Below are 20,705 nucleotides of genomic sequence, written 5' to 3'. Positions count from 1 at the left end.
TCGAATAAGGTGCTGTGGACTGATGAAGCTAAAATTGAGTTATTTGGCCATAACAAAGGGCGTTATGCATGGAGGAAAAAGAACACAGCATTCCAAGAAAAACACCTGCTACCTACAGTAAAATATGGTGGTGGTTACATCATGCTGTGGGGCTGTGTGGCCAGTGCAGGGACTTGTCAAAGTTGAGGGATGCATGGATTCCACTCAGTATTAGCAGATTCTAGAGACCAATGTCCAGGAATCAGTGACAAAGCTGAAGCTGCGCCAGGGCTGTATCTTTCAACAAGACAATGACCCTAAATACTGCTCAAAATCCACTAAGGCATTTATGCAGAGGAACAAGTACAACGTTCTGGAATGGCCATCTCAGTCCCCAGACCTGAATATAATTGAAAATCTGTTGTGTCACTTAAAGAGAGCTGTCCGTGCTCGGAAGCCACCAAACCTAAATGAACTAAAAGATGTTTTGTAAAGAGGAATGGTCCAAAATACCTTTAACCAGAATCCAGATTCTCATTGGAACCTACAGGAAGCATTTAGGAAGCACATGCCTAATTTTGTTTAAACAATTATAGCACACTTTCTGTAAATCCAATAAACTTCATTTCACTTCTCAAATATCACTGTGTATGTCTCCAATATGATATATTTAACTGACATTTTTTATCGTAACAACCAATGATTTATACAGGAAAATCATGACTATTAACAAGGTTGCCTAAACTTTCGCATCCCACTGTACTGTGCAGACACCCCCCCCCCATATACTGCGCAGACACCACCCCCCATATACTGCGCAGACAGCCCCAGAATATACTGCGGAGACACTCCCCAATGGAATGTGCAAACACCCCACAGACAGCCCCCCCCCATATACTGTGCAGACAGCCCCCCCCATATAATGCGCAGACAGCCCCCCCAATATACTGTGCAGACAGCCCCCCAAAATATACTGTGCAGACAGCCCCCCCAAATATACTGCGCAGACAGACCCCCTATATAATAGAACCTATATATAGGAGAACAATTAATCAAGAACCAATAACAGAATAGCTCCTGCAAAGGGTTAAAAGCACTTTTAAAATGGATATTTATACTACCCTCGGCGCTTGCGCACTGGGACGTAAATTTTCCCTACCCCCACACTGAGCAGGCGCGTATATCGGGTAGATTTTCATGAGTTAATCGCCCTTGCGCACTGGGCAGTAATATTTCCCTACTTCAGCTCCCCGATGCATGCGCAGTGTCCCAGTGTGCTGCTGAAATCGGCAGTGAGATTTTCCCTAGACTGTGCTTTCGCGCATGCACAGATAGTCAAAACTAAGGCACGCCTCCCAACCGTCATCTCCGATGCGACGGGAAGTCAGGAGGTAGGGAAATCTCACGAGGTAGGGTTGTGTAATGCTACACCGGCCACAGACAGCACAGGTAAGTATAATGCTTCTAAAATTGCTAAGTAACCATGGCAGCCAGGACGGCAGTAGCTTCCTGGTTGCCATGGTAACTGGTCGGAGCCCCAGCGATTAAACTGGGACTCCGATCGGAACTCTCTGCTGCCACCAATGATGGGGGGGGGAGGGGAGGCCGCACTGGCCACCAATTAATTTAATATAGGGGAGGGGGGGGGGGGGGGGGCGGGGGCCGCACTGGCCACCAATGAATTTAAAACTGGGGAGGGAGGGGGGTCTGCCCCCTGCTGCCTGGCAGCACCTGATCTCTTACAGGGGGGCTATAATACGCACAGCCCGCTGAAAGAGATCAGGTGCTGCCAAGCAGCAGGGGGCAGTTATGTACACAGTTCTTAGTATATTCTAACTTGAAGCGTCCCCATCACCATGGGAACGCCTCTGTGTTAGCATATACTGTCGGATCTGAGTTTTCATGATGTGAAAACTCCGATCTGAAAAAGCTGTTGTGCAGACGGATCTGCGGATCAGTCTGTGCGAAAGTAGCCTATGGACACGGATCACGGACGCGGATGACAAACTTGTGTGCCTCCGTGTTTTTTTGACTTGAATGGGTCCGCGAACCGCTGTCCGTCAAAAAAATAGGACAGGTCATATTTTTTTGACGGACAGGAAACACGGATCACGATCGCGGATGACAAACGGTGCATTTTCCGAGTTTTCAACGAACCAATTGAAAGTCAATGGGTCCGCAGAAAATAACGGAAAACGGAACAATGGACACGGATGCACACAACGGTCGTGTGCATGAGGCCTAAGAGAAATCACGGTATTCAGTAATAGCAAATCCTTCCAATAGCAACAGTGTATCCTGTGGCTCACTGATAGAGTTTCTACCTTCCATACAGCAGGTCTTGGGTTTGAGAGCTGGCAGAGACAATCCAAAAGAAGAGTCGGAATAAAAGTTAAAGGGAACATGTCATGTTGAACATGGTGTTTGAGCTGTAGGCAGTATCCTCCAATAATGATTAGCCATAATTGATATAATGTGTGCGACAAAATACCGTACCTGACAACACCAAACAATCAAACACACACAGGTAGTATAAATTCATAATTTATTAATTGAGTTTAATACAAAAAGACAATAACAGACATGATTAAAAAATTGCAGCAATACCTGAGATGCCATGACAAAGGCATTCACCCCCAGGTTAAAGTTCATCCGGTCACATATGAACAGTAATACATACGGGTAAAAATCATAATACAGTGACTCCAATGATCAATAATAACCAGCACTCACATATATAACCCTAGTCCTGCCCATGGCACTGCAAAATGTATTAGAGAGGCAACCTAAAGTATAAAAGGTGAAATCACCACAGTATCTCACAATTGTGTATGAGGCCGCCACTACATATACAATGCAATATCATGAAAGTAACACTAATCAACAATAGAATAAGCAGGAAAAATCACAAACAGACCGAGGACCTGGAGGGGAACACCAAACCCCGATGCGCGTTTCGCTGACGTTTCCTCTTGGGGACGTGGCCAGCTATCCTTACCACTTCCTATTTATACCCCATCCCAACAGTCTAAAGTCTTAGCTTGCATTTAACCTGGGACTCCACAGGTGTCTCCTAAAAGTGCTTGCACATACCGCTCAAACGTATCACCCTGCCAGAACCCGCGATATGAGGTGGTCATGTGACCAACCTGGTCACGCAAACTGCTCCCTCATGACGTACGGCGCAGTATCAAAGATTGCGGCATTACAAATTATCTCGCAGTCACGTGAACCGCGATATCCATGTTCCGGAATGAAGACCAGCTACAACAGACGGCGCCATCTAATGAAAGGGCAAGATGCCATCAATATAGTTACAATAAGTTCTCTACAAGGTATGGACTCCTGAGCCTATGGCTCCCCAATATGTAAGGTGTATCTATTCTCTACAATGTTCCCAACCAATATAATCTACATATCTATTACAGAGCAGTTTAACCTGATCAATATCCTAGTTATTTCATAAATGTATACATGATAATAAGTGCCTTAAAAATGTATATACAAATTTTAGTAGTAACAATATCCATAACTGATAAAACCAACATCATGTAATAATACCCTAATACTGTGCTTAGTGCAAGCGCTGTGTGCAAAATGTGTCAAAACAAGTGAAAAAACTATTTTATATTAGACTATAATATCATGGGACATAATGACCTATACAAATGACAAATTCCCGCCGGACGGGATCTCAGACATACAGATAAACCAGCAAACCAGGCTCTAGGCGAGAAGCAGGGGAAGGGTCACCTCCTAGCAAATCCCTGACTTCTCTCCCTGCTCTGCTCAGCCCACATTCAAACCTTGATGGTAGGAATGAAGTGTCCTCGTGCCTTGGCTAAAACACCCTAGATTCCCTGAGATGGTGAAAAGGGGAATAGGGCAGCCTGCTCGCACAGAACCTGGATAGGAGAGATGACACCAACACAACCAAGATAGCAAACAACAAAAACTGAAAAACACTTATCTTTTCTGAGCTGGAACAGACAACCTTCCCTCCTTGCTTCCAAGGTCAGAGTGATTTCTATAACCCGCTCAGAGCACTGGGATAGAGTGCTATTTAAACTAATGACCCCACCCAGTGCACCTGATGGGAGGCGGATCCAGCACGGCTCCAAAACAGAACACTAAACACGTGCTGCTATTCTGGCTGACCTCCGTACATAGTCAGAGCAGGACATGACACACAGAAAGCACTCAATACAAATGCACATACTGATTCCTAAAGGAATGGAGCAAAGCTATTATTCTCATTGAGGCCGAACGGTGTCACCGTATTGAGGGTGAAAATCCACTTAGTCTCCTTTTGACCCAATAACTTCTTCCAATTTCTTCCTCTAGAAGAGACAAAAACCCGGTAAATCCCCCTAAATCGCAGTAGGGATCCCTCAGACTGGTGTCTCTCCTTAAAATGTCTCGCCAAGGACTGCAGTTGTCTCTGCCCAATAGATTACACCAACCGTGGTGCATGTAATTGGGTACGTGACTCTAGATTCTTTCACGTGCAGAATTCCAGAAACCATTGGCCCTATACATATTTGCACAGGCTACGCATTTTCCACATTCTTTGCTGCCCCAGGGGATGCCCTTTGTGCCAAAAAGCCCATGCTCCTTCCAAGTATAGTGGCTTTGTGTAAGATTTTTAGCCCTCTGGTATGTAATTGAGGGGTGTAAGTGGATTATCTGTTGTAATTTGGGATCCACTCTCAGTATTTTCCAATATTTAGCCAGAGCGGAACATACCTCTTTCCACTTTGTATTAAATCCTGTGATAAACCTCATCTTCTCAGAATCCTGTCTCCTTTCTTTATGCAGGAGATCGCGTCTTTGTGATGTCCTTGCTCTTCAATATGCCCACTCCACACACCGTACTCCATACCCTCTCTGTTGGAATCTATGACGCAAGTCTTCCGCCTGGATGTGACGATGTTGCATGCAGAAGTGCATTAATGGAAGTTTCTTTTCTATATCCGTTCGGCCCACCCAGATTCGTGGTATACAAGAAGAATTCTGTGCCTTTTAATCCATCCTGATGTTTTATGGAAGTATAGAGTAATGCCACATCACACGTGGCTATCAACATGTCAGGTTCCAAATGGATACCTTTTACCTTTTTTAATACATCCATAGTATCTTTGAGATATAAAGGAAAGGTCCTCCACCAGTGGATGTAAATAATGCTCCACATATTTACAGATGATGTCATTCAGGCCATTAACTCTTGAGACTATGGGTCTCCCGGGTGGGTTCAGCAGATCTTTATGCACCTCTTCCTCTTGTTCCTCCAATAATGCCGTAAGTGTGGCCAATGCATCCTGTTCAAATCGAGTGGTAAAATCGGGGTCCATTCTGCTGCTAAAAAGTTTTAAAAAAATGAGTCGTCTGGCAAAAAGATGTAAATCTTTTACTGTAGTTGTTGACTACCCTCCTGGCATCTCTTACCTACAGGTTGCTGTCCATCACCCATCTTCCATTTAGTAAAACGTTTGGGGTATCTCTGGAGTCCCTGTCCAGATGTGCTACTTTCCTCACTTGTTGACATGACTGAGGAAATTGACGTGGAGGACGATCTGCCCCCATATGTATAATACCTTCAACGATATACCTTCCTGTTTTCCTGGTCCTGTAAATCTCATTGGAATTTCTTACAACTTCACGGTTTTAATTTGCCTCTCCCACACCAGGAAGGCATCATCCAACCTTTTTGAAGATCTCCAATTCCGTGGTTGTGAATTTCTGAGTGAGTTGTTCCTCCAATACAGTGATGTCACCCTCCAACTGAAGAAAATTCAGTGGTTGGCAGCACTACTCATCCCACTCATTTGGGTGCTTACCAGGAAATGGCTTACAAGCCAAATGGTGCACGCAGATATGGGTCCCAACTCTCCAACTGAGACATATTTGTTTGTATTTGACTCAATAATAAGATGCATAAGGGCAACCGAACAAAAACCATGGGCCGCCTCCCATTTTCCACAAAAGTTCTCATCTTCCCTTCAGGATGTATTTTTCTAAAGTGGCGTTATTCCACCATAGTTTCATCCTTCTGTGCAATGTATTTTTAAGTTGTGCCTTCAGCTCACCCGTGCTCCTCGTCTGCCACGGCACCTCCAATAAAAACAGCATCCACCTGGGATAACCACGATTGATCACGTACAATTAATGAATTAATTGTAAGCTAAGAATTTAGACTGTTCGGATGGGGTATAAATAGGAAGTGGTAAGGATAGCTGCCCCCCCAAGAAGAAGAGTCATCGAAACGCAGGTCAGGGTTGGTGTTCCCCTCCAGGTCCTCGGTCTGTATGTGATTTTTCCTGCTTATTCTATTGTTGATTAGTGTAACTGTTGATTAGTGTTACTTTCATGACATTGCACTGTATATGTAGTGACGACCTCATACCCAATTGGGAGATACTGCGTTGATTTCACCTTTTATACTTTAGGTTGCCTCTCTAATACATTTTGCAGTGCCATGGGAAGGACTAGGGTTATATATGTGAGTGCTGGTTATTATTGATCATTGGAGTCACTGATTTTTACCCGTATGTGTTACTGTTCATATGTGACCGGGTGAACTTTAACCTGGGGGTGGATGCCTTTGTCATGGCATCTCAGGTATTTCTGCTAATTTTTAATCATGTCTATTATTGTATTAAACTGCATTAATAAATTATGAATTCATACTATGTGTGTGTTTGATTGTGTGCTGTAGGCAGTTTGTTATAGAGCAGGTGATGCTGAGCAGATATATCATTTTAATAACCTGTATTTCATTCATTTAAATTCCTGCTCATTCTTTGGAGACAATGAGGTGGTCCTATCAGTGACAGCCAACCCTTTTGACTGTGTATACAGAGATAGCCGTCAATCACCGATAGGACGACCTCCTTGACTTCCAAACTCACAATGACCAGGAATTTAAATGAATAACTTACATGTTATACTGAATCCCTTCCCATAAAACTATATGCCAATCTGCTCATTACCTCCTGCTCTATAACATGGTTCTTGTAGCCTACATTACATTTTCATTGTGACGGGTTCCCTTTAAATATAAAAGGGTATCCTCAAGCATTGTCAGAATACTGAAGGGACCCTTCCTCCAAGGCATCCCCTTTTATCCCCCCAAAAATTTGTCACCTATAATTGTTTTCTGTCAGTTAAAGGCAGATAGTGACATATATCCGTTGTTTCTAATCTGTTTGTAATTTTTGATTGTACATTTTTTTCATTCTGTTTCCTGAACATGACTATGGGGACCAGCCAAGTTGCCTGAGCTGATGTTAACAGCATTTAGAGATATGATTTAAAGCAGCCATACCGGGCCATAGACACAGTGTTCTGAAGAGGATCATTGACTGCTATGGTAGAGTTTACTAGGCATACTGTGACCTGTGCAGAGACGATAAACTGGATAAGCTGTGGGCATCACCTATTGTGAATGGTGGATGCTGTGTTATCAACAGATAGGTGAAATCTGTAATTGTAATCTTGCCTGTGATAAGAATAGGACTACTGAAAAGTGGCATCTATTATTGGGCTTAGTGGCCAGTGCGAATTCTGCAGGATTTTAGGAGTATTTTAAAATATAGATTGCAACATGGAAAAATGAAAAATAACCAAAATTCTTTAAAAATATTTTAACATAAAAACTTGTTATAACCAATGGGTCATTTTCTGATGACACATTCCTATAAATTTTGTTAAATTGAAGGTGTGTTTAACTGTTCAGTTCCTCTTCAGTTTTTGAATTCACCCAGCAATCCGGTAATACTCCTTTCATTCAACTTCTTCATATCATAAACCCACACTGTGTCTATTCCTTGTCCTGAAATATGGTCTGGGATCCAATGTGGAAAAGGAAAACGGCAAGCAATAACTCTTGCAGTGAGAGATAACTCCATTTTAAGTTTTTCTTCCAGCTTTGGCATCTAAAGGCACAGAACAACAAATCAGGATTACAATTTTTCTTTAAATTAAAAGAATTAGCCAAATGCATAAAAAAAAAAACACCAAATCACTTTTTTTTATTATCAGCAGTTTAAATCATTTGAAGTGTTTTCCCAAAATACTTATTAAGGCAGCAGAGTTCAGTTTACTTGGTATAGATCACCATTGGTTCACCTGCATAAATATTTGTAAAAATGTTGTCTTTTGTTGCCACCAATGGAAATAGGTCCATGTCCAGCTGTACCGATCTAAATATAAAAAGCATTTATGTCAATTATGTCTGTAGTAAGTGGGGTTTGAACAATTGAAAGGAGTCTTTACAACTGTATCTAAAAAAATAAATCTAAATACTTTAGATTGCTATTGTCACGGGGCGCCAAAGGCACACTCGGTCTCCCATCAGCCACAGACCTGCTGCTTAGCTTCGGGAGCGAGGATCTGTGTTTGGCCTCGTTCCCTGGGAGGCTCTCTGTTCCTAGGTCTACCTTGAGCGCCGAGCTGATCGCTCGGTGCTCGACTTGTCTGTCTGTCGGTGGCCAGCGTCACATGACCCTCAGACCCCACTATAAATACAGGCAGCCTGCTGGCCACAGGTTGCCTGTTAATTCTAGGTTCTTGGCTATTTGTTGGACTACTAAATACTCACCTGATCCTGTTCCCTGACGATCCTTTGCCTGCTCCTCCTGTACTACGCGGCCCTCCTGGTATTGTGACCTCGGCTCCCACCTGACTACTCTTTGCGGACTCCTCTGGTACTTCTCTACACTCCTGGTATTTGACCCCGGCTTCTCCTGACCATTCTTTGCTTAACCCTTCGCACTGTGTAGCTCTCTTGGTTCCAACCCGGTCCGTTCACGTTCCGTATTTTGTCTTGTCTGTCTTCCCTGCACATATCCTAAGCAAGGGACTGTCATCCAGTTGTCCCCTGTCATCAGGACTCGTGAGGCAAGTAGGCAGGTCCAGGGGTGAGGGTGGAGCGCAGTGGGCACTATCCTTCCCCCTGTGTTTGTGTGTGGATGTGACCGTTAAAGCTATGGAGTTGTGAAAACAAATAACTGTATGTTTACTTATTATAAAATAAAAAATACTGGGTACTTAAAAATGTCAAGTTTTAAAATATTATTTATTAATGAAAATTTGAAATCATAGCACACAAAAAGAGTTTAACAGGAAATAGGGGGAACTCGGTAAATAAAAGGTTAATGAGGCTGTCAGTTCTACTGACACATCTGTTTTAATAAACACCTGCATTCCCCATGAAGAAGACAACTCTAGAGCATCTTTTCTTAGAACTCTACGACTATGTATTTTGCGGTCTGCGGATGATGTCTGTGTGGCATCCATTTATTTGTGGACCCACTGACTTTAATGGGTCCGACCAGTGTACTGATTTCTACCCGATTCCTAGATTTGACCCTTAGCTGCCTGTCCTGACCACAGACTGTTTAATGGATCACACAGTCTCTGCCTACCCTGACTTCGGCTAGTTCCCGACTACAGTTTTGCCTGATCCCTTGGTCCTCCACACCGATGTCCCTTGACGCCCGTCTGTCAATAGTGACTTGAACAGAGACTAGTCCAAAAGGTGGTGGCCTAGCGGTTCTCTTGCAGCTCAGTTCAGATCCCTGCATAGGGTAAAGACTAGGGACAGTTATTACTGTCTCGATATATTTTTTTAACAGCTTCCTCTGCCTCCCTGTATTGCTAGTAGCATGCGCTTACCACTCATACAGGCATAGCTCCTGGCGGCTGGTTCATTACACAGCACGGCAGAAGTACAGAAGAGGAGCTCATTGACAGAGCTGGCCATGCTGACCGATGAGCAAGAAGGAAGTGCAGATACTGATTTATATATTAACCACCTCAGCTTCCCTTAATGACTAGACCACTTTTTACAATTTTGCACTACACTACTTTCACGGTTTATTGCTCGGTCATACAACTTAACACCCAAATGAATTTTACCTCCTTTTCTTCTTACTAATAGAGCTTTCATTTGGTGGTATTCCATTGCTGCTGACTTTTTTTTTTTTTATATTAATCAAAATTGACATTTTTCACTTTCAGTTGTAAAATTTTTCAAATAAAACTACATTTCTATATTAATTTTTCTCCAAATTTATTGTTCTACATGTCTTTGATAAAAAAAATGCAATAAGTGTATATTTATTGGTTTGCGCAAAAGTTATAGCGTTTACAAACTATGGTACAAAAATGTGAATTTCTGCATTTTGAAGCAGCCCTGACTTTCTGAGCACCTGTCATGTTTCCTGAGGTTCTACAATGCCCAGAATAGTCGAAACACCCGACAAATGACCACATTTCGGAAAGTAGAAACCCTAAGGTATTCGCTGATGGGCATAGTGAGTTCATAGAAGTTTTTATTTTTTTGGTCACAAGTTTGTAAGAAAAAAATAAATAAAACAAATGATCATTTTCCGCTAAGTCTCATATTCCACTAACTTGTGACAAAAAATAAAAACTTCCATGAGCTCACTATGCCCATCACAAAATACCTTGGGGTGTCTTCTTTCAAAAATGGGGTCACTTGTGGGGTATTTATACTGCCTTGGCATTTTAGGGGCCCTAATGCGCGAGAAGTAGTTTGAAATCCAAATGTGTAAAGTAAAAAATCCCTGTGAAATCCTAAAGGTGCTCTTTAGAATTTGGACCCCTTTGCCCACCTAGGCTGCAAATAAAGTGTCACACATGTGGTATCGCCGTACTCAGAATAAGTAGGGCAATGTGTTTTGGGGTGTATTTTTACATATACCCATGCTGGGTGAGAGAAATATCTCTATAAAAGTCAACTTTTCCCATTTTTTTTTATACAAAGTTGTCATTTTAGAGAGATATTTATCTCACCCAGCATAGGTATATGTATAAAGACACCCCAAAACACATTGCCCAACTTCTCCTGAGTACGGCGATACCACATGTGTGACACTTTTTTGCAGCCTAGGTGCGCAAAGGGGCACACATTCCTTTTAGGAGGGCATTTTTAGACATTTGGATCCCAGACTTCTTCTCAAGCTTTAGGGCCCCTAAAATGCCAGGGCAGTATAAGTACCCCACATTTGACCCCATTTTGGAAAGAAGACACCCTAAGGTATTTCGTGATAGGCATAGTGAGTTCATGGAAGTTTTTATTTTTTGTCACAAGTTAGTGGAATATGAGACTTTGTAAGAAAAACAAAACAAAAAAAAACCATCATTATCTGCTAACTTGAGACAAAAAATAAAAACTTCTATGAACTCTGCCCATCGGCGAATACCTTAGGGTGTCTTCTTTCCAAAATGGGGTCATTTGTGGGGTGTTTGTACTGCCCTGGCATTTGAGGGTCTCCGCAATCATTACATGTATGGCCAGCATTAGGAGTTTCTGCTATTCTCCTTATATTGAGCATACGGGTAATGAGATTTTTTTTTCTGTTCAACCTCTGGGCTGAAAGAAAAAAATGAACGGCACAGATTTCTTCATTCGCATCGATCAATGTGGATGAAAAAATCTCTGCCAAGAAAAAAAAAAAAAAAAAAAGGGGAAAGGCATCTGCCAGGACATAGGAGCTCCGCCCAACATCCAAACCCACTCAGCCCGTATGCCCTGGCAAACCCGATTTCTCCATTCACATCAATCAATGTGGATGAATAAATCATTGCGTTTTTTTTTTGTTTTTTGTTTGTTGTTTGTTTTTTATATACAAAGTGTTTGCCAAAGCATATGAACACCGCCCCTCAGCTCATAAGCCTCGGCAAACGTATCTTTTTTACTGCAGAGGAGAAATCTCGTCTTGCAGCGCCACATACACCGACTTTTGTATAATCGGACAGCAGCGCAATGCTTCTGTCAGAATGCACATCAGTGCTGCAGCTGGTTCATCGGTTGGTCCACCTAGAAGGTAAAAGAAAAAAACCAGGCCGCAACGCAATAAATTTATTAACATGAACTTTATAATAACATTTGAACAGAACATTAACTTTTATAAACTTTATTGAACTTTTGGAACAGAACATTAACTTTTTTGCTTACCAGTGATCATTTTTTGTTTTGCTTTTTTTACCTTTTTATAGGACAAACCTCTCCTTCCCCATAAATGTGCAAAGCGCAAATCGCCCAGAGATGTGGTGAAGTAAATTATGCACTTTGTCCCAGGTGAAAGGAGAGGTTTGCAGCAGCTCTGTGTGAAAAGGCCCTAAGAGCCCTGTGTGATGCTATCCCTATGCTAATAGTGTACATGTGTGTGGTACTTCCGGAAACACTCCCCTAAGCATAGGGCAGGGTGGTCAGGACAGAAATAGTGGGTGTCACGCCTTATTCCACTCCTGCTACAGACACAACATATTTTTCAGGGTGGCACTTGGGTTGAGGTACCAGCAACGATATTGGGGAAATGTCGCTCGTGTAGACGGCTCACTACACTGGTGGATGGGGCCACGGAACTTCCTGGATACAGGAGGTTCTCGATGATCTCTTCCTGAAATTTGAGGAAGGATCCTGTTCTCCCAGCCTTACTGTAGAGAACAAAACTATTATACAGAGCCAATTGAATTAAATATACAGACACCTTCTTATACCAGCGTCTGGTGCGGCGGGACACTAAATAAGGAGCCAAAATCTGGTCATTGAAGTCCACCCCTCCCATGAGCAAATTATAGTCGTGGACCGAGAGGGGCTTTTCAATGACACTGGTTGCTCGTTCAATTTGTATTGTCGTGTCTGCGTGAATGGAGGAGAGCATGTAAACGTCACGTTTGTCTCTCCATTTCACCGCAAGCAGTTCTTCATTACACAAGGCAGCCCTCTCCACCCTTGCAAGACGGGTGGTAACGAGCCGTTGGGGGAAGCCCCGGTGACTAGGTCGCGGTGCCACAGCAGCCAATCTGTTCTACAAACAAATGCCTGAAGAGGGGCACACTTGTGTAAAAATTGTCCACATACAGATGGTACCCCTTGTCAAATAAGGGTGACACCAAGTTCCAGACTGTCTTCCCACTGCTCCCAGGTAGTCAGGGCAACCGACCGGCTCCAGGGTCTGATCTTTACCCTCATAGACACGAAATTTGTGCGTATAGCCTGTGGCCCTTTCACGTAGCTTATACAATTTGACCCCATACCGGGCGCGCTTTGGTTGGGATGTATTGTTTGAAGCCAAGGCGCCCAGTAAAATGTATAAGGGACTCGTCTATGCAGATGTTTTGCTCAGGGGTATACAAATCTGCAAATTTGGTGTTAAGGTGGCCTATGAGGGGCCGAATTTTGTGGAGCCGGTCAAAAGCTGGGTGGCCTCTGAGACGAGAGGTGCTGTTGTCACTAAAGTGCAGGAAACGCAGGATGGTATCAAATCGTGTCCTGGACATGGCAGCAGAGAACATGACAGCAATTCATGCTTTTTTGTTAGGCCCATGTTGAGGAGAAGGCCCAGAAAAGTTTTAAATTCGGAAACTTAGATGAGTTTCCACCGGAAAGACTGGGCATAAAAGCTTCCCAGGTTGGCGGCTATAAATTGAGTGGCATACCGATTTGCTTCTGCCACGACTTAGTCCAAGAGCTCCGCAGTCAAGGACAGCTCAAAAAAAAACCAGTGCCATCCGATCTGAGCTGTCTCAACCAGAACTCCTGACTGGGTGGTGAAAGGGGGAACTACTGGTGCGGCTGAAGTTGGGGGCTGCCAATCAGGGTTTGCCAGCACCTCAGGGACTCTAGGGGCTCTATGGGCCTGTCTGTGCGGTGGCTGCGACGGGGCAACTGCTGCGCGTGCCACCGTACCAGCTTCAACTGCCCTTCTGGTGCTCGCCACTTCACCATGTTGTACGGCAGTGCTGGTACTAGGTCCAGGATGGGTTGCGCTGCTGGTGTATGCCTCACCACGCAATCCGACAGCGCCAGCCCCACTCTGCTGCCCTTTAACCGGATCCTGCGCAACCTGTGGTCTAGCAACAAGGGGCCGGGTACGCCTGGTGGTATCAGGGACCTCAACCTCCTCGTCCGAACTTTGGGTCAGACTGCCACTGCTTTCTACAGGTTCGTATTCTGACCCGCTGGATTCGTCAGATGAGGGTTCCCATTCCTCATCTGACTGGGTCAGAAGCCTGTAGGCCTCTTCAGAAGAATACTCCTTATTTGCCATTTGGTCAACTAAATTTAGGGGGTATTCCCTGAGACTACCCAAGAAAAAAAGCAAGCCTGTCTTACAAATGGGAGGCTAGCGAAGTACCGGAAGCCGCTGCAATTGATAAAAAATATTTATTATCGCCGCTGCGCTTGTAAAGTGATTGTGCAGTGATAAAAAAATCTATGTCACTGCGCGCAGAGCGGGCGTGGGTGAACGCACGTGTGGGCGACCGATCAGGCCTGATCGGGCAAACACTGCGTTTTGGGTGGAGGGCGAGCTAAGGTGACACTAATACTATTATAGATCTGACTGTGATCAGTTCTGATCACTTACAGATACTATAAACCGTCAATACTAGTGGGAAAAAAAAAGTGACAGTTTACACTGATCACTATTTTCCCTTTAACTAGTGATTGACAGGGGTGATCAAGAGGTTAATTGGGGTTATGGGGGGTGATCTGGGGCTAAGTGTGTGGTTTCTTGTGTACTTACAGTGATCTGTGCTCCTCTGCTGGGACCAACTGACGAAAAGGACCAGCAGAGGAGCACAGAAGCCATTTAACACCTTATATTTATAAATATAAAGTGTTAAATGGCTTTTGATTAGTTTTTTTTAAAATCACCAGCCTGCCAGCGATGATCATTGGCTGGCAGGCTGGTGACGAAATACTCCTTGAACTTTTGCCGGCCCGCAATGCGCATGCGCGGGCCGGCTGTGTGCGTTATCGTGCGTCTGGCGAGATGACGCACAGATGCGTTGACGAGGAATGAATTGACCGCCTCCGGACTGTGATGCTGCTTTAGCGGTCCGGAGGCGGTTAAAGGGGTTCTGCACTTTGTTTTAACTGATGATCTATCCTCTGGATAGATCATCAGCTTCTAATCGGCCGGGATCCGACACCCGGGACCCCCGCCAATCAGCTGTTTGAGAAAGCAGCGGCGCTAAAGCAGCGCCGCAACCGTCTCACTGTTTACCGCCGGCCTACTGACGTCACGACTAGTATCAACTAGCCTGGGCGTGGCTAAGCTCTGTTCACTTGAATGGAGCTTAGTCGCGCCCACACTAGTTGATAGTAGTCGTGACGTCAGTGGGCCGGCAGTAAACAGTGAGAAAGCCGCGTCACTATGGAGCGCCGCTGCCTTCTCAAACAGCTGATCGGCGGGGGTCCCGGGTGTCGGACCCCGGCCGATCAGAAGCTGATAATCTATCCAGAGGATAGATCATCTGTTAAAATAAAGTGCAGAGCCCCTTTAATATATATTTCATCTAGAGCTGAGAATTTTGTTTAAATTAGGGAGACCCTGGCAGACTGGAATACTGCAGGCCCTGGAAAGAAATGTGTTTTGTGAGAAATACTCCTAAAGTTTCCCATGAACAGACCAGTTGTTGATCAAATTGTTTACTTCCTTAAAGGGGTATTCCGGTTACCATAAATATAACTTATGTTTTAGACTAAGTCATCATCAATAATTACCTAATATAATGTTAATTTCACATATTTACCGTTCAGTAGTTATAAAAGTAGTTTTCTTCCTCTGCTACCCACTGTGTTTCCTCATAAATTACCATGATATCAACCTGTAGTTCTGAGCCTTTGTTAGGTTGAGCATGCTCAGTGTGTTGCTATCAATTCTCTAGCTAAAGGTCTTGTGAAACAAAGGTCAGTGTGGTGGTGATTACTGGTGATGTCCAATCAATAAACATCAACACTCACAGCAGGAAAGCTAGGGATTGTGGGGATTGTAGTCTTTGAAGTTTTGTGAGGGAAGATCAGGCGCCATGATACTCAGGCTCACACAGGAGCTATACAAATGGATTGCAAGGTAGATTGAAACTCTAGTTATATGTATAGGTATGGGTTCTGGTTGGGTCACAAATTGCAGCCTTAATGCAGTTTTAAAAAAATTAATCTTGAGCCATAGTGTAAAGAATATAATCTATTATTTTGGTCCATTTGACTGCTATTTGGCAGTGACAGTTAAAAGGGTTTTTCAAGATCAAAAAAACTTGGCCAGTGGGAGGACTTGGCATAAACCAATACTCATCTGTTAAATCTACTGTCATTCTAGTGTTCCCATCTCCCCACGTGAATACTGCAGTCAATCACTAGCATCAGCAGTGTAAGGATACGGCTACACAGTGATTTTGGGCATAACACGTATCCTGTCCATGTCTCGCTAGGGATGCAACAGAAATGAATGGGGTCGCAGAGCGGCTCTCACATTTGCTGTGACTGTAATACGTGAATTAGAAAAAAAATCAAGCAGTGTTGGATTTTTTGTGATTCGCGTGCCATGGTCATGGCAAATATGCAAGTCGTGCTGTAACCCCATTAATTCCTATGGCAGTCATGCTACATTGGCAGCTGTTGCTGCCAAAATTGCCATCTCACAGAACCCTAAAGCATGAAACATGTCTGGAGCAGTCACATGGGTAAACAGTTATACCATTGCTGCAGATAATTAAACCAAGACGAGCAAAGACACTGATGGCGGTGCTGGAAAAGTTGGGGTGAGTATTGGTTCTTTTGTATTTATGTTAATCAGCCGATATCTATTGGATTTATCCAACAGGTAATGGGCAATGATGCCATCGCAGAGACACTCCTCCAACAGCAGGGAAGAAGGACCCACCCCTGCTTGAGTAATGATAGCAGAAATGGAACATTCTCACAAGAAGCTGTCAGCCTATGTGGTGGGAACAGATTGGCCAGGAACTGGGAGGAAGGAGCATGGGATGAAACTAGAAGAAGGGGAGGAGTCAGAGTGAAACATGGATAAAGAAGAAAAGACAGCGAAGAAAAGAAAAATAAGGAAAGAATCAAGAAGTTGAAAAAAGGAAGGAAAAATGAGCATAGGGGGACAGAAATCAAAGCTCCATGAACTGAAAGCCGACTGGAGGTCTAAAGTGGCAGTGGAGGAATGAGCCCAGGAGATTGGGTCAGATGAGTTCCCTTATCCATTTTCCCAACATCAGTGGCTTGAAGCATAGAACATTAATTCCTTTAAGGTGGAGCATGAAGTCTTCAAGCCCTAATCTGCAAGGTAAACTAAGGCTAGTTTCACTCTTGCAATAGTGAGATCGGGCAGGCCGTTCAGTGAAACAGTTTTCGTTCGGCTGATTCTCAGCATGTTTGCTGGGTTGCGGCGAGATCTCCGCCAGTCCTTATTATAGTTTAATGGGGCCAGACAGGAATGCAGTGTCCTCTGGCAATGCTGGATCCAGAGAGAACAGCCTGCTGGATATCATAATGCTAGTCTGAATCTAGCCTTAGTACTTACTCCTCCATTGTGCTGCTATCATTGCTGCACTCACACATGTTGCAGGATCTTCCGCTTGGTCCCGACCAGATGTGTGCCCTTCTCTTCCTGGTAGTAAATGCGGCTGAACAGGAAGAGAAGGGCACATATCTAGTCATTCTTCTTCTACAGGAAAGAAGACAGACTAGATTTTCTAAATAGCTCTAAGAATCCTTTAAAAAAAAGAAAAAAAAGATTACTTACCATCTCTGGTACTCCAAAGATGACAATATTTGTATACTGTGAAAAACTGACCTACAAAAAGTAAAAAAAACAATTTCTAGATAAACAATTAATCTTTATTGAGTAGAATATTAACTAAAGCTTTAAACAGGTTGAGTCATCTCAGACTTTGATGGCATATCACTAGGATATGCCATCAAAAACTCCTGTATTCCTCTATAAGAATGGGGTGAGAAGTGATTCTAGATGCCCGCAATGTCATGGTGAGGCTGCTTCTATATTGCACATGATGTGGGAATGCAGTACTGTTAAGTTGCAATAGTACTGGAAGGAGGTATTTGGTGTTAAAAAACAAGCATTTCAAACATCTATTCCTTTAGACGAGGGGTGGGGTACCTTTTTACTGCCGATGGACATTTGGATATTTGTAACATCTTTTGTGAGCCATCCAAAATTCTCAACTTAAAATGTTTTGCTATATTTGGTCTAACATATAATTGACTTAACCATCCCAGGACCGCCGCACGCAGGATTGTGTCCTGGCGGCGGCCCTGTTGTTCCTCCTAGACGCGCCGGCGCGTCATCTCGCGAGAGGCAAGATTTCCTGTGAACGCGCGCACACAGGAGCGTGTGTTCACAGGAACCGAAAGTAAACCAGTGGATCTACAGCCTGCCAGTGGCGATCATTCGCTGGCAGGCTGTAGATGCGATTTTTAACCCCTGAAAGGTATAGAAGACGCTGTTTTGTTAACAGCGTCTGATATACCTGCTACCTGGTCCTCTGGTGTGGTCCCTTTTCTTTTGCTTGGATCGACCACTAGAGGACACAGGCAGCTCTGTAATAAGTAGCACCAAGCACCACACCACACTACACTACACCCCCCCCCCCCCCACTGTCACTGTCACTTATTAACCCCTGATCACCCCCCTGTCATTGATCACCCCCCTGTAAGGCTCCATTCAGACGTCCGTATGTGTTTTGCGGATCCGTGGATCAGTGGATCCGCAAAACACGGACACCGCGGATCTGCAAAACACAGACACCGGCCAGAACTATATAGAAAATGCCTTTTCTTGTCTGCAATTGTGGACAAGAATAGGACATGTTCTATAGGCTCTACAAAAAACGCAGTGTTCGCCCGATCAGGCCTGATCTTGTGCGCACACTTGCATTCAGTCCGCCCCACTGCAGTGACAGAATTATTTTTTCTGATCACTGTAAAAAACACAGAAAAATCGCTGTGGCGCTATAAAGATCACTTTTGAAGGATTTTTTTTTTGGCACAAGTTAGCGGAAATTTTTTTTTTCTTACAAAGTCTCATATTCCACTAATAAAATCTCACATAAACTCACCATACCTCTCACGGAATCCAAATGCGTAATCATTTTTTAGACATTTATATTCCAGAATTCTTCTCAAGCTTTAGGGCCCCTAAAATGCCAGGGCAGTATGAATACTCCATAAGTGACCCCATTTTGGAAAGAAGACACCCTAAGGTATTCCGTGAGGGGCATGGCGAGTTCCTAGAATATTTATTTTTTTGGGGCACAAGTTAGCGGAAATTTTTATTATTTTTTTTCTCTTACAAAATCATGTGCAAAAAAAATAAAAATATTCTAGGAACTCGCCATGCCCCTCACGGAATACCTTGGGGTGTCTTCTTTCCAAAATGGGGTCACTTGTGGGGTATTTATACTGCCCTGGCATTTTAGAGGCCCTAAAGCGTGAGAAGAAATCTGGAATCCAAATGCCTAAAAATGCCCTCCTAAAAGGTACTCATTGGAATTTGGGCCCCTTTACGCATCTTGGCTGCATAAAAGTGTCACACATGTGGTATCGCCGTACTCAGAAGAAGTAGGGCAATGTGTTTTGGGGTGTCTTTTTACATATACCCATGCTGGGTGAGAGAAATATCTCTCTAAAAGACAACTTTTACAATTTTTTTTATACAAAGTTGTCATTTGACAGAGATATTTCTCTCACCCAGCATGGGTATATGTAAAAATACACACCAAAACACATTGCCCTACTTCTTCTGAGTACGGCGATACCACATGTGTGACACTTACAGGGTTGCTCACAATTTAGCCCCGCCCAAAATTCCAGAACCGTAAACACATCCCACAAATGACCCCATTTTGGAAAGTATACACCCAAAGGTATTCGCTGAGGGGCATATTGAGTCCATGAAAGATTGAACTTTTTGTCACAAGTTAGCGGAAAGGGAGACTTTGTGAGAAAAAAAAAAAAAACAATTTCCGCTAACTTGTGCCCAAAAAAATAAACTTCTATGAACTCGCCATGCCCCTCACGGAATACCTTGGGGTGTCTTATTTCCAAAATGGGGTCACATGTGGTGTATTTATACTGCCCCCACGCAGACCCCCCAGCCTCAGATCAGACACCTATTAGACTCCCATCAGACCCCCCCAGCCTCACATAAGACCCCCAAGCCTCAGATCAGACTCCTATCAGACCTCCCAGCCGACACCAGCCTCAGACAAAACTCCCATCAGACCTCCCAGCCTCAGATCAGACTCCCATAAGACCCTCCTTAGCCTCAGATCAGCCTCCTATCAGACCTCCCAACCTCCCCTCCATAAGACCCTCCTTAGCCTCCGATCAGACACCCATCAAACCCCCAGCATCAGATCAGACCCCCAGCCTCAGATCAGACTCCCATCAGACTCCCCAGCCTCAGATCAGACCCCCATAAGACCCACTAGCATCAGATCAGACACCCATCAGACCCCCCAGCCTCAGATCAAACTCCCATCAGACCTCCCAGCCAGGGCCGTCTTTACCAAGGGGCAAAAGGGGCAGCTGCCCCGGGCCCAGTTTCTCCTGAGGATCCCAAGGCAGCTGCCTCTTGAGCCCTGCTAGCCACTGCCCTGGGTGTCAGGCTGTCAGCTACACAGGGGGTGCTGCCATGCCATGCCTGCCGGCACTCCAGCCAGCGTACTGTGTCTGTGAGAGCTGTGATCTAGGACCTTAACCACCTCAGAACCGCCGTACGCAGGATTGCGTCCTGCCGGCGGTCCTGCTCTTCTGGGTGGACGCATATACGCGTCCTCCCGCGAGAGCCGAGATTTCCTGTGAATGCGCGCGCACAGGCGCGCGCGCTCACAGGAACGGAAGGTAAGCGAGTGGATCTCCAGCCTGCCAGCGGCGATCG

General features: G+C 44.3%; 1 protein-coding gene across 2 annotated transcripts in view; it reads right to left on the bottom strand.

Moving 5' to 3' along the window:
* Nucleotides 1-6,608: 6,608 nt before the first annotated feature.
* ATPSCKMT (ATP synthase c subunit lysine N-methyltransferase) overlaps nt 6,609-20,705 on the bottom strand; it is a 163,327-nt gene continuing 149,230 nt past the window's right edge. The window contains exons 4-5 of one of the 2 annotated variants that reach the window (XM_044295130.1): nt 17,550-17,600; nt 6,609-7,913 (exon numbers count right to left, since the gene is read on the bottom strand). In XM_044295130.1, the coding sequence (XP_044151065.1) occupies nt 7,722-7,913; nt 17,550-17,600 (243 nt within the window). In that variant the 3' untranslated portion in view covers nt 6,609-7,721. The remainder of the gene's footprint in view (nt 7,914-17,549; nt 17,601-20,705) is intronic. The other variant, XM_044295131.1, reaches the window with a different exon arrangement.

The sequence above is a fragment of the Bufo gargarizans genome, chromosome 5, assembly GCF_014858855.1.
Source record: "Bufo gargarizans isolate SCDJY-AF-19 chromosome 5, ASM1485885v1, whole genome shotgun sequence".
In the NCBI taxonomy this organism is placed as follows: Eukaryota; Metazoa; Chordata; class Amphibia; order Anura; family Bufonidae; genus Bufo; species Bufo gargarizans.
This window is presented reverse-complemented; position numbering and strand designations above follow the sequence as displayed.